The 17,347-nt window shown below is 44.4% G+C and overlaps 1 protein-coding gene across 2 annotated transcripts in view; it reads right to left on the bottom strand.

Annotated features, from left to right (window-relative positions):
• The window catches only part of tcf7l2 (transcription factor 7 like 2), a gene marked incomplete at both ends in the record, with an annotated part of 86,159 nt that overhangs the window by 15,086 nt on the left and 53,726 nt on the right, over window positions 1-17,347 (bottom strand). For both annotated transcript variants that reach the window (XM_079237701.1, XM_079237702.1), the window contains one exon: window positions 1,608-1,740. In XM_079237701.1, coding sequence (XP_079093827.1) covers window positions 1,608-1,740 — 133 coding nt within the window. The remainder of the gene's footprint in view (window positions 1-1,607; window positions 1,741-17,347) is intronic.

Raw genomic sequence — 17,347 nt, 5'->3', positions numbered from 1 at the left:
GCCGGGTGTAAAAATAACTTTCTCTCTCATGGCAAACTTAAAACAGGGAACACTTGACATGTGTAAAAGCACAGCAGGGAGGTGTGTGCGCTCAGGAAGTGGGGGACTTTCATTCTGGCTGATGTGCGTTTCTTTCACAGCTGGCTCGCCCGTGCAGCTGTTGTTGCACATATTTCGACCAGTGACGAAGTAGAACAGATCGATCTTCACGGATCAGAACTTGGCCGGTGTTGTTGGTTACACCCAAAAACTCTGCAGCTGATCCAGGTCATCCAGGAACTGGCTTTTGAGGAGGATTCTCTTCCCGATGGACAATGCGCTGCGCTGCAGTCTGTGTCTCAGCGGTTAACGTTTTTCTCGGAGTAGCGCTCTAACAAAAGAAAATTCAATAAGAAGGAAAGCCTTTCAAACATTATGCCATCGCCACCCAGCACTGAAGACCTAATATAGCTCATTAATTAATTAAAAACTGAGCCCAATTAAGCAGCCCTATTAAGCACTACATTAAACAGCAGCTGGCACATTATTTCCCCTTTGTAAGGACCATCATAATAAGGGAACATTATTACCTAAAACATTGACTGAATCCACCCGAGACCACTGAAAAGAAAGAAATTATGCCTCGCACTGAAAGTGCATTAACCTGAAAGGATCGGCTGATGAATGGTTGTGGGAGAGATGCGTGGGCAGAATCTGACTTCTAAACGTGGACAGTCGATTATGAAAAAACGGTATAAATCCCAGCGCTTGGGTCACGTCTTTCATTTCGAGGATTTTTGCACACCGAGTTGAAGACATCGTTCCGAGCAGAGGGTCGTGAGAACTCAGGTATTGAGATGTGAGGACCTCCACCTACAGTGGCTGTCTTGTTTTGAGTCTTGGCAAATGGAGTTGCGGTCATAAGAAGTCGTCCTGGTGGTTTGCTGAATTCCATGTTTTACGAGGTGGTTTATGGGTCACTGTTCAGGTTCTTGTTCTCCAACGTAAGACCACTTTCCACTGAAGCCGTTAATGAGTGTCAGAGCCAAATCACTCAGTCGCAGATGAGAGTTGTCAACAAGAAGTACTTTAGCTGTGACTTTGCCTCACTTTAACTAGCACAGTCTTGTTAACAGTACTAAATATGTTTCTGAGGTCAATAAATAAGCACTAAAAGGACACATTTGACATTTCTAATACTTCCTTTCATAATACTTCCTCACAAAACACATGTGTGATATCCATATTGAATAGTAGTTTAAACTAGCCTACGCCATAGAATACCTTTATTGTAAACATGCCAATTTAATTATCTTTTAAATCTTGAATTGTTTTTACAGGGCAGACGGACAGACAGACCGACGCCATCAAGACAAACAAAGTCCTGCATATGAGAAGCCATGGTGGCAGGGCATAATAAAACATTTACACACCCATCGGTGCAAACACTATTTCAGAGCTGAAGTGCCCTCATATGAGGAGAGCTGCTTCTGTGGTTTTCACAACTTCTTGAAACGTATCAGTGTTCAGAAGATTCATCCTGACACCTTTAAAACACACCACTGTTTTCTAAAAGGTGTGGAGGATTGCTGACTTTAAATACAACAAATACACAGCAAAAAAAATACCTGTTTTGGGATCCACGTCTGTCTGTAGGTGAGGTGGGGGGTTCCCCGGTGTGAAGTGCTCATTGCTGTAGGTGATCAGAGGCGTGAGAGGGTGCACATGGTGAGGGTGCTGTACCACTGGAACCTTATTAGACTGAGAGAGAGACAGAAAGGGGAAAGAAAAAGAGGCCAGGGTGTTAATATTTGGGTTCGGGGTTAGAGATTGCAGGCGCCTGCCACAGAATTACAACTTGGTCGGAAGGCTCATCAAATAAACGGTACTCTCGAGGCGCCAAACCGCCAAGCCACAGGGAAAACAGTGTGGTTTGTGATAAAAAAAAACACTTCTGTGGTGTCACCCTGGAATCCTGTAACACAATCTACAAGGCTTGGGGGGTTGCCAGTTCAGATTTGGGTCTGATGTGTGATGAGGCACTTTTAACCACGGTTGCAGTCAAGTAATCGATCATCTGTAAACCACAAAATCAAGGCAGCGCGTGTAAATCCACAGTCATTAGCAGCTCCAGTCGGCGCTCGGCTCGCCTCTCCTCCTGGTCTCCCCTCTTCCCTCATCTATTCCCCCAGGGCCCGGTTCACGGAGGGTATGGGGTGTATTGTAATAAAAGGGTTCGGAGAGAGGAGGTGGGGCTGAAAATCCATTTCTGCATTTTTGCCAAATTAGTTTTAGCTATGTAATCTTCTCTTTGTGCTCCTAAGTGGTGCAGGCCCCCTTTTTTCAATTACCCAAAGATTACAGTGGAGCTTTGGGGTGTGCTGCCGTGGGCCCCTTGCGTTAACCGGAGCTCAGCCCCTCTCATCAGGCCAGGCTGAGACAGACACTAACACACACACAGTCCCCCGACCACAAGATAACCAGATTAGAGCTCTGCTGTAGATTAGGCTGGTGGAAGAGGCTGCTCTCGCCTCTTTACCCACACATCCTTATCCTGCCCTCAGCAGTCAAAGAAGCAGCACTAATCAGGCTTATCATAACATGGATGATATGTTCAGGGGGAGCGGAGAGGCGACCAGGAGAGCTGCTTATGTGTGTGTGTGTGTGTGTGTGTCTGTGTGTGTGTCTGTGTGTGTGCTCAATCTGCTCTGATAGGCCACACACCCTCATTAGTGACATTAACCCATGCAAGAAAGGGGAGAAAAAAAAGCGCTCCACTGTGGCACATTTCCAAAAGACTTTGAAAAACATTAATAGGACTAGATGTTGGCAGGGGGGCATACATACAAATGACGCTCCGTTGCCCGACGCTCATTGACAATACAAATGCAAAGCCGTGGGCCCACGGCGAGACAGATGAGAGCAGAACTTAATGCTGCAAAGTAATCATTTGCCCGGCCAAAGTTAATTTCGGGCCCGTTCAAGAGCTAAATACACAAACAGTACATCGTACTACATTTTCACTGCGTAGTTAAAGCTGTCCATCTGTATGCCCCGTAAAAAGCCCGGCCATCTAGACTTCTATTCTGTAGTGGCAGTGGTGGGGGAGTGGGGAATGGGAGGAAGGGGGGGGGGGGCATTCCCTATTGCCATGGTCCCAATGAAAGATTAATGAACCCCAGCAGAACTCCAGGGAGGCAGAGAGACTCCTGGGACTCATTCACAGCCCTGAGCTGAAAAGGCTATGGAGAAGAGAAGCAGAGAGGGGTGTGTGTGTGTGTGTGTGTGTGTGTGTTTGTGTGTCGGGGGGCTGGAAGGGGCGGTGGGTGGAGTGGGATTCGTTAAAAAAGAAACACAACCGAGGCCCTCCTCGTTGCGTAGGGGCTCCTGATCTGATCTGCACATCTAGAGTAGTGCCAAATGCAGCTGATGAGTCTGCAGCTGAATGCAAGAAGATGGTCTCGGCCTCCGTCCCTCTTGCTCTTGCCCCCCCCCTTCCTATATCTCACCTCCTAACCTTCTCCTTCACGACTCCCTGCTCCTCCCTCGGGTAATGATGTGAAAGAATGTTGTCAATTCTTCGTCTCTTGGTGCTGAAAAGCTTTAGTGGCCATTTAAATGGGTTCTTTTGTCCAGGGGCCCCGGCCATTGAGAAGACGGTTCAAAATGCCCATCCACTGAGTCCACATTTAGACAGAGGGTGTTAGAGAGGGTGTGTATGGGACTGCGAGACACGGGGAGAGCTAGAAGCCAGCAGATTTACATCATAGTCACTTGTGGTATACCCCCCCACTGAAAAGCCCAGGCCAAGGCAAAGAACAACGGGCTGGGCTGACCGCTGCCTCCAGTCGGCTCACGCTACAGACGGGGGCTGGATGTGAAGACAGGAAAGTGCTTTGGTGGCTTTTGCTGCTTTCCAATGAATTGTCACCCTCCACCACCCGCCTTTCATTCTTCCTTTTTACTTTCCTTTAGGTGTCTTTCCTTCTGCTGGCATGGGTGAAAACTATCACCCACAGTGCTTATCACCCAAACACATACACGGTCAGTCAGCCGATGTGGACTTCATGGGGTCTGATGTCTTCACTCAGTTCACCTGCTCACTCTACATATTACGCGACCATCGCACACGTAGTAGCAACCACTTTGTCTGCCGCTGACGTTGAGGCAGCACCCGGTGGTCCCTGCGTAAAGGAGGCCCAGCACCTGCCCCGTGGTCGCTGCGGGACAATACAAGCGCAGGACTCGTCTGGCAGGCTGCTGGGTGCTTCAGCCGCACAGAGCCCAAAGAGGGCCGAGAAACAAAAGCAGGCAACGTGGGAGGCTTTACTCTCCCTGCTCAACAAAAGCCAGGGGAAAAGAAAGAACACTTCCTGCCCCTACACCCCCGCTGACTTGCATCCTTCCCACCACCTCCGTCATTACAATAAACAAATATAGCAGAAGACAAACAAACGCCCTGCTCTGCAGTCATAAAGAGCAGGTTCTCGAGCCTCAAAAAGAGATTTGGCATTCAAAAGACCCTGCAGAAAAATTTAAAAGCACACTCTTGTGAGAACATCAATGAGCACATTGACTCTTTCCTCATCCAGGACACATACAGCGCCTTCTGCTGAGAAAGGCCAACGCTGTGAAGTGCAGGCAGCACACAAGTACAGCAGACACAAACAGAAGCAGTGGTTTGCCGCCTCTGGTTATGTTATTGATATTGCCATGGCTCTATTTATTCTGTTCTTCTATTTCCAGCTGCAATGCTCACATGCTCAAAATGCTTATATTCCTGAATATGTTTTGTTTTGTGTCGTTAATCTACTAATCATTAATAGCGAACAAGCACCACTATTTTTTTTTGGGGGGGGGGGCGTTTAAAAACTTTGAACAAAGTAACTCTGCAAGTGTTAAACTCATGTCAAAAGCTGCAGCGCTGGTTCGACCTCATCGCTATCTTACGTGTGAAATGCTTCCTATGCCCGCTGGTGACTAATGCTGTTGCGCCATCGCTTGAAAAGAGCCAAATGAATGAGCTGCTTCAAGTCGGACCTCTGGGGAAAGTGAGGGGTGTACAGGAGAAGGCAGAGGGGGTGAGAAAGTGACAGCAGGACGGAGTGAGACAAAGGGAGGGAGACAGAGAGGTGGAGGTCAGACAGGAAAAGCTGTTGGCCTTGCATTTCCTCCTGGTGGCACCTCGCAGGGCCAATTTGAGCCCTAAATGTGAAGGTGGTGACCTTGCGGGCCCTGAAGGGTGGCCGGGCGGGGGTGGGGTGGAGGGGGCTTGAGCCTCTGTCTCTCTGCTTCATGTCATGATATGATGAGTTGTCACAACAGCTTGCGGGGCGCTAATGAGCTGTAGTGGGGCCGGGGCAGGGAAGGGAGGCCAGGGAGAGAGGAGATGTGGGGATGACAGTGCTGTGATGGATTGGGGTCCTCTCAGGCCTCCAAATTCCAAAGCAAGCAGAAAAAGCTGCCAGAGCGCCTTGAGCCTCTCCCAGAGCGTGCAAGTGGCCCACGTCCAAGGCACATGGAGTGACACCATGCAGAAACACACACACACACACACACACACACACACACACACACAGAGCAATACTGGGGAAAGTGTCAGAGAAGAGTAATTTGTATGTGTGTGCGAGTATGTGCACATGCTTGATTTGAGTAAAAGTCAAAACTGTGCTGCCACCAATCTAATGAATCATCTGGTATCATTCAATGCCCTCCTGTTGAAATCTGTTTACACATATGACTGTTGTTTTCCTGTGGGAGGTATGGAGTGACCCCTCCAGGCTACAGATCTATCAAACTAACCATTCACACACATACACGCACACACACATATATATATATATATATATATATATATATATATATATATATATATATATATATATATATATATATATATATATATATATATATATATATACCCCCACACACACACACACACAAGCCCTGGTTGCACTCAGTCAAATCCATCCACAGATTCAAGCAGACAATCTAAAAGGAATATTTGGAGATTAACGGCAATGGGATATGAAATGCTCCGACAAATTAAAAGGCTTATCAGAGCCACGATCTGCCAGCGTACCACGCTGATGAAAAAAAAAAAAAACCCTGCTACATTTCAGAAATAATATTTCTTGGTTAATCACTGGAGAGAAAAGAACTCTCCACAATATTAAGAACCTGGGAATTGTAGAGGGGGAGCAAAAGGATTTAAAAAGCAGATATGGAGGTGTTGATCAGTTTTCTCTTGCAGAGAAGATGCGTCTCTGAGGGCAAGGGGCTCCCGAGACCACAGTATATTTAAAAGTTAATCTATTCACTTTGCTGCAGTGACATGCCGACTGCTTGATCAGAGCGCTGAACAAAAATATTATGTGGGCCAGAGCCTTTGCTCCCCTTCCTCCTGCTCTCTTCGCTAGCACTCAAGTCGTTCGTCACCATTTATTTTTGCTTCCCATCTTTGATAGTCGGCACATCAAATAGAATCACAGAAAGGACATGTTCTGATATGTCACAGACAAATAAAACTGCGCACAAATAGCTTAACTATGAAGTGGTATTTGGTAGAACTGTTGTGCTCTGTGAAGACAAATCGCCTCTTTAGAAACACGTGTGTTAAAGCTTTTCCTTTTCAATGTAAACAGCCTCTTGAGCTCTCGTACCTGAGTTAAAGGGCTTCTCTGAGAGGTGATATTGTATCACAGTGTTAAGAGCCAGACTGAATTCTGCCTTTTGAAATGCAATCAGCCCCTCAGAATTTCAGTTGAAAGCCAGGCAATTAAGAATTTGAATTGGATGGCAACATTAACAAAGAATATGTTAATCTGTGAGGTTATTGAAATCTTATTTTACATTTCATGGTTAAGACATGAGCTTGATCAAATGATGTTTTGTCCAATAAATAATATTCCTCTTGCGAGAACCGTGTTTCTGAAAATGTACTTCTTTTAAATTAACTTAGAGACACTGTTCACAACATTCATTAGTTGGGCCTCAATCTAAGATTATTGATGGCATTTAGGGTATTTTTTAAAAGTGTGTCAATTACTAAAGTCTGTGGAGCATCAATCCATGGTCATGTGCATGCATAATTGATATAATTATCACAAAGCAAAAGCCAAGTACAAAAGTTTTCTATATGGCAGCACATTTTAAACACCCTCAAAAATCAGATGGCCACGACTCTCCACCCAAATACCAACCCCCCCTCCCTTCCCTTCCCTTCCCCTCCACAACAACAACAACAACAACAACAACAACAACAACAACAACAACAACAACCTGTCAGAATAATGCTAAAAGCCTTCCGTGGTAAGAAAAAGCCGAGACGGTGAAGAAGCAGGGGAGCAGGACCGCGTTACTCACCCAGCTGCTCAGATTGAGGTGCCAGCAGCCCACCTGCTGGAGGAGCGAGAGCCCGGGGCCCAGGACTCCTGCCTCGGCTCCCGTCTCCTCCGGCCCGGCTGTAGCTCCATCCCGCGGGTACATGACCCTCTCGGTCCCACCCCCGCCCCCGTCTCCTCCTCCTTCCACCTGGCCCCCCCAGCTCCTCCTTCCCTCTCTCTCTACGCCGCTTGCTTCTCTTGGACGCTTCTCTCCTCCACTTCTCCCCTTCTTTGTCTGTTTCTGCCTTGGCTCCTTGCTCCGCTGTGTGCGAGTGTTGTGCTGGGCATGTGTGTGCGCGTGTGTGTTTATCGTCCCCCCTCTCTTTGCTGTCGTTGCCGTGACCGACTGAACATTGTCCCCTCAGGTTTCCGACATGAGAGAGTGTGTGTCTCTTAAGACGTCTAAAGCAGGTTCAGGGTCTGAGGCCTAGTTTCCCCGTAAACACACAGTCACCACAATCCTCCCCACCCACCCACATCCATCCTTAAAAAAAAAAAGAAACCCCTCACTCTAACAAAAGAAGCTTTGCAGTCTCCTCTGCTTCTCGGTGAAAAGTTTGATGCCGGTGACAAGAAGCTCAAGAAGCCAGAATGTGGACAGAGAGAAGGATAAATTACTGTGAGCAGATTTTCAGCACTGCAGCAGTCTTCCCACAAGCAATACTCCAGAAGAAGAAAAAATACTCACAAACACACACACACACACCCAGAAATCAGTTATTACCCAAATCCCTGCTGTACGTTGGGCCTGTGTATGTGTTTCTTAGAGTATGTGTGTGTATGTGTGTGGGCTCTGCTGTGCCTCCAGGATGCCCAGAGACGAACTGGCAGCTTGAAAAGCTTTGGCTACAAGGTAAAGCGAGCAAGGCGAGAGATGGAGACAAAGAGGAGAGAGCAGGAGAGGGAGAGAGATAGAAGGGGGGGGGGGGGAAGGAACAAGACACAAGACACAACAACATCCACAAAGGGAGGGCAGGCTCAGCAAAGTGTGGCCAACAGTCACTTTATCTGTGTGATGCTGACAGTCCCCTCTTCATACTCACTTTCCAGGGGAGGGGGGGGGGGGGAAATTCTTCACTCTGACACGGACGTGGCACCTTTCTCCGCAATCCTTTTTATCCCCCCCCCCCCTCACCCTTTTCCTAAACAATACCTTAGAGTGGAGAACAATCTTTCTCTTAACTCCCCCCTCGACTCTATTCAGGGTTCATGTGAACAAGGCCTCGAGCCCTGCTCACTGCCCTCTTCTCCCTATTCTCTTCCTTTCTGCAACTGTTTCACCTTCAGATCCGCCATTCTTCTCAATACTTAAGTCAAATGATAAGCTTCGCATGGTCAAGACTTCCTTTCAACAGGCGCAAAGAAATTCAAGAGATCTGTTTGACATCAGAGCACACAGACACACACAGGGTGCATTCAAGGAGATTCCATCAAACACATGAGTTTTGATTTTTGGGAAACTAAACATGTTCCTAAAATCTGCCACGTTGTTTTCAAGAAATGTGGGTCAATAGAAAAATCTTAGGGTGGCTGAGAGAAAAGATTTGTTACCACATTCAATGGCAATATTAGGGAAATATAATATGCTCTAGAAGCGACATAAAGGATCAGAAATGTTAAACCCCCTCGGATAAAGACATTGTATTTTTTCACAGCAATTTAAAATTGTCACAACAGAATAAACCGTTTCAAATTTTTATTTTTGCATTCTATGATTAACAACCGTATCAACCGTTTATTATCTTTTATAACCTCTAACAACCCAAATTAAGACTAATTACCATGACAAATTAAATATTTATAAAAAGAAATAACCCAATATAAACACAGTAAGATTTCATATGTTTTCAATATAACCTGAAGGTTATTGAAGGAAAATACTAAAGAAAAAATATTCAACTAAGGGAATTAAGACATTTTATGAGGCAAATAAATCAAAAATATGAATGTTTCCCAGCTGAATTAATGCATTTGCATTTGCAAAAATGGCCATAGAAACAACTAAAAACATAGAGACTTTTCTCTCAATACGCTGCTCCTTTCTTTTGCTCGTGCACTCGTTCAGCCTCTCTGTCACTGTTAGGACCCGGCTCTTCCCCTGGCCTGCAGCAGGCAGTCCCGAGGCCCATAAAGCCAAAACAAAGCCCTGGGAATGTCCTTTACACAGCCTGGACAATAGCGTCGCGGCTCCAGCTTGACAAGTAAAAGAGCTCCGACAAGGCGGTGGCTAATTGCCTGCCCTCCCTCTATTCAGCCGGCCTGCCACACTCCTGCCATCTCCTTTTGTCCCACGTGTACTTTCTTAAGTAAACTGCCAGTTCACCAGCAAGTGATGGACAGCTCCCAATCACCCGGCGACAATGGCATCAACGCCAGAACACAAGCGAGCACGGGGGGGGGGGGACGAATAAAATACTCTGTCCCACTCCACTGTCTGGGATGTTCGCACGAGACCAAAAAGTGTGCAATACAAAAAAAAGAAAGAACAAAAACTTTTACAAAACAAGGAATCGGAACGGCCTGTGACCTTAATAAATTATTTTTTTTTCACAGATAAATTTGAACAATGCAGAATAAAAGCGAAGAGAGAAAATGCCTTTAACTAACTCGTCTTACTTTCAAAGTCCTGGTTATCTTCTTTTAGCATATGCTATAATAATTATGGTATAAGTATGTTATTTCCAAAAATCAGATACTAAAAGATTTTAGATATAAACTATAAAAAATGTTAACCCTGAGTTATTAATGTTAACTAAAGCACAGAAATAGCAGATGCAATCAAAATCCCTAAAATCTAGATGTCAATAAAACATATATTTGAAACTGCTTCAATATAAATAATGGTATTTGTCAGTTAGATTTAATATAATGGTGTTATACCATACAATAAACAATAAAAATATTTAGTTTGAAGTCTTAGAATAATACAACCCTGTCAGCCTGTCAAGACAAAGCAATCAAACACTGCCTTTCATTATCCAAATTGTCAATCTGTCACTTAGCAACATAAGTGTTATAAATTGCCAAAGAAGCCAGAAAAATATCCATGAACACATGCAATCAAAACATTATATTTAAAGCCAAATAAGCACCATAAAATAAAGCCCAGCTGTAATTAAAATGTTGAAAAGTCTTACCATTTAAAAGAGCTGTATTTGGGATGCTGCTCTCTTCTCTTCCTGGTTAAAACAAGCATGCTGGCACTCGTGGTGGTGCACAGACTCCAAGCAGACTCCCACCACCATGTCAGCCACTAATCCACTGGGGGGCAGCACCTCGTCTACGGCAGCGCTCGCTAACACCCGATGGGTTAAGCCGATAAGAGAGCGGCCGGAGGACCGGGCGAAAGCACTGACTTAGGACGGCAGCCCTTCAGGTCCCAGGGCGAGGAGGACCACGCTGGCCGGAGCGGGCGGTTCACTTTCAGCCCCCTCATGCATTCAAACGCACACTTAGGCTGCGCTGCGCTGCTCTGCTCTGCTCTTCTCTTCTCCGAGTCTGACCGGGACCCCCTCTTTCCCCCTCGCCCATCTTCATATCCCCCCTAATAAGCTCTTTTGTGTCCATCTCTCTTTCTTTGATAAGTTGAAAGAACAACAAAAAGAGGCAGCGAAAGAGAGAGGCTTTCATTCAGCGGCTTGGCAGAAATAAAGGTAGTGGAGTGCCGTCTATAGGAGTTGCCCTAACTTGGCTAAACTCAAGCAGCGGGGTGTCTCTCGTCATGTCATTAATCCCCAAAACTAGCCACGCTCCATTCACCGCAAGTCACACTAAATTAAATACAAAATCAAAAAACACAAATGCCGGGCAGGAAAAGTGCCAGAGAGAAAAAGGCGAGAGAAAGCGCTCCGATCCGGGGCAAAGGGTTTGTGGTGTCGCAGCCACGCTGCCCCTCGGTCGCCACAATTTTTGATGTAAGAAGTCACGGAGAAAACAGCCACAGAAAAGACAAAAAAAATCACCGAAAGAGCAGCTTTGTAGTGCAGCTTTCGCACCTCCAACTATCCTGCCTGAACTCTCTGAAGACAGCTGAGAGGCGAAAAGGAGCCCCACTCCAAAGTCAAACCTGCCCCACAACAAGCCAACAACAGCAGTTAAAACAATACCCAAAATACCGATAAATGGTTACAAGCCCTGTATGGTTTTAGGGAGAGCTGGCAATAGAAAATTCAACCCGGCCAACTGGTGGCTTTAAGAGAGGAAGCCCACTCTTAAAGCCGTGATCCGACCATCCACCATACCACCGCTGTGAGCCTTTTAACCACAGCAGAAAAAAATGACTATTGATCTTCAAATAGCGATAATTGAAAAGATCAAAAAGATTAAACAAAAAATCAAGAATGTGCTGACTTACCATGTTGTGCTCCCCGTTTGTTGCAAGTTTTTGTTTAAATAAAAAAAATCTTTGCTCAAAGATGCAGCATTGGAGGTGTCAAATTGTTGTAGCCGTCTCTTGATCGCATTACTTCCACAGTCCTGGTTTCCAATGCGTCTGAACTTTTTCCCTTTCTCTTTTATTTTGTTTGTGGTACCTAGCCTTTTTTTCCCCTGCTTAAGACTTTAAAAGCCTTCAGCTCAGCAAAGCAGCACAAATTATCTTGCCACCTTGCTCAGCTCTGATGCTTTGGCCGCTAACTTTGGAAGGCCCTTTACTACTGCATCAAAATTAGCATTGTCAAAGCAGTTAATGAATATTAATATTGTATTTGTCATTGGAGCTGGCCCATTGCTGAACTCCAAGTCATCCATCAGGGACAAGATTAAGCACACAATTATTTCTGACTGACAGGGACCAAATCTGGAAGATTTTTTTTTCCTCCAACAATTTAAAGAAAAAGACACAACATCATCTTAAGGTACCTCCCATGAGACGAGACAAGATTAATACACTTTTAATGAAGCAAGATTTCATGGTGCATGAACAGCGGGAACCTCAAGAAAGAAAGGAGAGGAATATAGAAATATTTTGACTCTTAATTTTAACAATTTTTTTAAGGATTGAAATCATAAATTACAAATAATTTTGATGACGGAAGACAAAATTAAAAGTCAAAGAAGATCTTTTTTTTGTCTTTCTTTCTTTCTTTCTGTCTTTTGATCAAATACAACGGATTTATTCTCCTTGATTTTCTTTGTACAAGAAGATCTGCATTTGCTTCTTTTTTTTCCACCTTTGCTGGAACATTAATAGAAAATAAGACGTACAAGCGCTACACCGTGAACATCGCTGGCGCTAAATTTAACATGAAACATTCATTTAAAAAACCCCGGACCGCCACGCACGGAGCACCGACCGCTGAGGACCACACAGAGAGCCTCCATCAGCACCGCCCGCTGCAGCGTTCCAGCGCTGCTCTCTCCCTGCTCCGCCACCCGCTTCCCACAAAACAGCTTCACACCGGGAACACCGCGGCTGTCAAACACGGCTCTCTGCACAATTTCCCCAACCTTCATCAAATATGTCACAATGCACAATTCTAAATACTTCCTACATAATGATGTCATTCCAATTTACCTCGTAACAATTATGCCAGGAACTGTTTAATAAATATAAACTCTCTCTCGTAGGTGGAATAGTTGAAGCAAAAGCATTCCTACCGTAAACTGTCTTGAAGAATTAAGCAGATGACGTGCCATCATCTTCACTCCTCTCTATCCAAAGCTGCACTGTATCGTGTGCGTGATTTTTTTTAAGTAAAACCCTTTTCTCTTTTCTCACATTTTGTATAATCTGAGCAACACAGAGTTGAGCTTCGAATCAGGATCCGTCCCTTTTTCCACAATTATCGGATTTGTTTTCTCCGTTCATTGATTTCCGTCAGAGGAGCGGCTACATGAAAAATCGTATTTGGGTCAAATAAAAACTTATTTTCTTATTTCCTTCTGAAGAATACTACTATAAAAATAAAGGGAAAAGCACTGAGGGGGGTCGCGCAAAAAAAAAAAAAATGGCAGATGTGGGGCACTAATGCCAGCAGCCCAGTGAATTGGTGTGAGTGCGGGGGTCAAGCTGCGGGCTCACCTTGGAGCGCCGGGCCCCTGCCGACCACCATGCCGGCTCCCTAATACCATTAGCAACCCCTAGATGAACATACTAAATTGGCCTTTTGTTCTCTAGGTGCTGATCCACCCTCACCGACTCAATGGTGTCACGGACCCAAATACAGATGGTGCCTTTTTCTGAAATGAATAGCGCGCTTAAGAAAGCGCTCCGTTTTTACGGATTCTCCCAATCTCCGAAAGCCGTCGGCATCGGCTTTTTTTTTTTTTCTAGCGCTTCATTCTCATATATAACTTTAGATATCACTTTGTTATATTTTTCCTCAATTTTATTAATGTTAAAATGTCCCCTAAATATGTATTATTATATTCACATACTTTGCTCTTACAATTCAGAACGTATACTTGCAAGATCTCACAATGAGACGTCTCGTGAATTAGACTTGATCCAATTCAGCAGCAAAGAATGATAAATGTAATAAAATTAGGGAGCCAAACCAGAATTTAATCAAAAATAAATTCAAATTTTATAAACATTAATTTGAGTCTTAATAATTATAACACTTATTTTGAGCCTTACAAATGAATACATTTGCTGGCCAAAATTTCAGAGAAATAAAAATATCTGCATTGACGGCATTAATTCACATTAACAAATAACATCTTTATAATACAAAGATTAAAAATATGAATCTAAAAAGCAGATCTCACAATTCAAAACGGCAGCGTAGGAATGCTAATTATTAAACTGTAATTACACAAATGACGGTTTAATTGTTGTGACACGAGCACAGACACTGATTAAGTGTTTCACAGAAGGTTGCCTATGAAAACAGGCACCGAACACACACAATCCCAGCGCGGCTTAATTCGAGTTGAGAGCCTAAAACAGGTCCAATCTAGGTGAGGAGGAGAGGAGGGAAGAGAGAGACGAGAGGGAGCAGGACAGGCGGCTCTGTGGCCCAGCGTGATCACATCAGCGCTAGTATCAAATTAACTCTCTGACTTTGAAAGTTATTGATCTGCTATTAAGACACTAGTGAACTTGATGAAGTGAGTGCTGTAGGTGACTCTGAGACTTCAAAGTCTCACACCAGCCACATAAAACAAGCCACTTTGATCCCCTCTCCGCTCCTCGGATCTGGAGAGGGGGCTTCAGAGGAACCCCCCAATTCTACTCTCCTCTCTTCTCGCACTCACCCCGGGCCCGAGCTGCAGCTCCAGCTCTCCCTTTTCCCTTTTCCGCATCTGCTGATGCCCCGAGAACCGGCAAAGCTCCGGTGCCAACACAATGTTTAATCGCACCACGTTTTTTACAGAACAGTCAGCAAGTTGAGAGCACAAGCAGTGAACAGTGGCGCAGACAGATCTCCTTTCTGATTCACCAGGAAATAATAAACCAACACAGAAAATGCAATATGATGTCAAAACAACTACGGGAATAAGACGGCCACGCGAGCGCGCTCGCATTCAAATTCAGTGTCGATAAGAAGGGGATTCTTCATGCCAAATACGGCATGTAATAAGGTTGGCGATGAGAGAGACAATGCAGAGTGGGAGATAGCAGCACCATTGTGTGGTGAATACATCCCCCTCTTTGCTTAAGGCAAGTCTTCCCACTACATTAAATACTGTGTTCTGCCAATCACACCTGCCTTTTTTTTTTATTTTTTTTTTTCATTTTGTGCCACTGGGTGGAGGTAGTAGTTAATGTTTTCAACATGCAGCGCATCACTTGAATACACTGAAGCAGGCACAAATCACAACCGGCCCACAGAATTATTCCTCTCTACCGGCTAAAACCACTATGGGACAAATTTAACAAAAACAAGAAGAAAAAAACAAGAAAAAACTCAAAGAAAAAATACATCTTTTGGTCCTCATGTTGCAGACTGCGAAGACTGAGAAACTAAATCTCGTGCTTGACCTCCACTGAGCTGCTAACTTAGCAGGACTGAGTAAAATAAATATTAACGGCTAAATTAATCATCGGCAAGACAGTGTTTGCGCTCAGGCTCCAGTGCTCTCAGGCGCTTTGTGTGTGTGTGTGTGCGTCTGCATGCGAGTGTGTCTGCACTTGGAGTGCCGGTACTAAGCTGCGTCTGTTTAATTAAGAGGGGTAAAACAGATGACAAATGCGAGACAGTTAAACATTTAATGTGTGCTTATCTCCCCCCTCATTTATTTAGTTGGGAGAGATTCAGAGTGGGTGGCGTTTGAGAGCGATGTGCCGGCAAAACGCTGGTGGAATTAGAACGCAGCCCCGTGCACCGTGACAAGTCAGCAAGCAACACACAGCCTGACAATTGTTTTGACATTTCCAACCTAATTCTGTTTGATGAGAAAGAAAGGGATTACGAGATAAATCAAATAAACACAAATACGGATTCTGCTATACAGCTGCTTGTGAATAGCAACACAAAAAAATGTAATAAATAAATGAGTTTCAACATAAATGACACGGTGTCACTTAATTATGGATGGAGTATTTATAGCACCCGTGCCTAAATTATCAAAATAAAACCGTGCAATTAAAAAATATTCTTTTTTCAAAAGGGTCTAGTTTCTCCTTCATTTCACCTGAGAAAGATTAAAAAACATTTTTCTGTATGATCCCCATTGTGTATCTGGTGCTGATGCACATTGCCTAGAGTCAATGTCAAATCCCAGCTCCGGTAGTCCCGCAAAAAATACAGAACGAACAGTGCCCGCGGCACACACACCCCTTTACTCAACCCACTTGCAATATCTCCTCCAAAGTTATCACTTCCAATGTGACAATGTTAAGATTAAAATAATAAAAAAATAGATATTATATATATATATATATATATATATATATATATATATATATATATATAGGGAGAGGGAGAAATAGATAAAAATGGGTGGCAGCAGTGGGGGTATGGCTGGGGAAAGAGAAGCAAAAAGAGGGAGAGGGAGAAAAGGAAGAAAAGGAGGAGGAGGTGGAGGAGAGAAAAAAGCCCTGTGCCACGAGCATATATAAGAGAAACCTTCACCAATTAGTGGGGAGAAACGGGAGAGGGAGCTGCCGCGGCGTCGGCACTCAAAGAGCCAGGCCTCGCGGCGAAGCTGTCATGTCGGCAGGATTGATCAACAGGCCTGCTATTTCTAATGGCATGTTGTCATGAAGCTGCAGCCATGGGGAGCCACCTGCCTCAGTCCTCGCACTGTGTGTGTGTGTGTGTGTGTGTGTGTGTGTGTGTGTGTACTGTATATGTGCAAGTGTGTTTGTGTGCATGAAAGATGGGGTTGGGGGTACTGCAGCAGCCATACCTGTTCTGTGCCCATATATCTTTTACTAACAATTTAAAAACAGCCTGGAATCCTCCTCCCACTCTCTGGCAGTCTACCTTGCCTTTCCCTGAAGGTGGAAGAAATGTGCCAACCTGGATTGTTCTTTATTCTCACACAGCAGAGCCAAGCTATTGTAAAATCCAACACAATGGATACAAAATGTATACTGTGTTGTGTAGAGGTTGAAAATGTAAATGAAAGCAAACGGTTTTGGTTGTTTCCGAATGATAAAACGAATAGTTCAGTGCAAATACAAATTATAATTTTTAATCAATTTCACACCATTCAACAAATTAATTCTTCCTCAGTCGTATTGAAACAGTGCATTACATGCATAAAACTATCCTGAGTTATCATCTGAAAGGCATTGCATTTGATTATCGCCCATTTCCTTTTTACGAAGAAGAAGAAGAAAAAAAAAGCTGTCAAATAATCAGCGGACAATAGGAACTCGTCTGCAAAATGTCATCGCAGGAAAAGCACAATCAAATGCACGGAAATTGCTTTATAGAAAAGAAACGGTCGCGTTGTCCTCGTTTTTCAGTAATACGCCAACAACAAAAAAACGGCTTCCTTTTCAGCCTCGGCGGCCAAACAAGCCCGGCCTTCGCAAACAATAAAAAAGTCAAATAAAAGTTACAGAACTTGAGAGTTCAAGGTACGGC

This window comes from Taurulus bubalis, assembly GCF_910589615.1.
Source record: "Taurulus bubalis genome assembly, chromosome: 2".
Taxonomy (NCBI): domain Eukaryota; kingdom Metazoa; phylum Chordata; class Actinopteri; order Perciformes; family Cottidae; genus Taurulus; species Taurulus bubalis.
The sequence above is the reverse complement of the archived record's forward strand: the minus strand, read 5'-3'. Positions and strand labels throughout refer to the sequence as shown.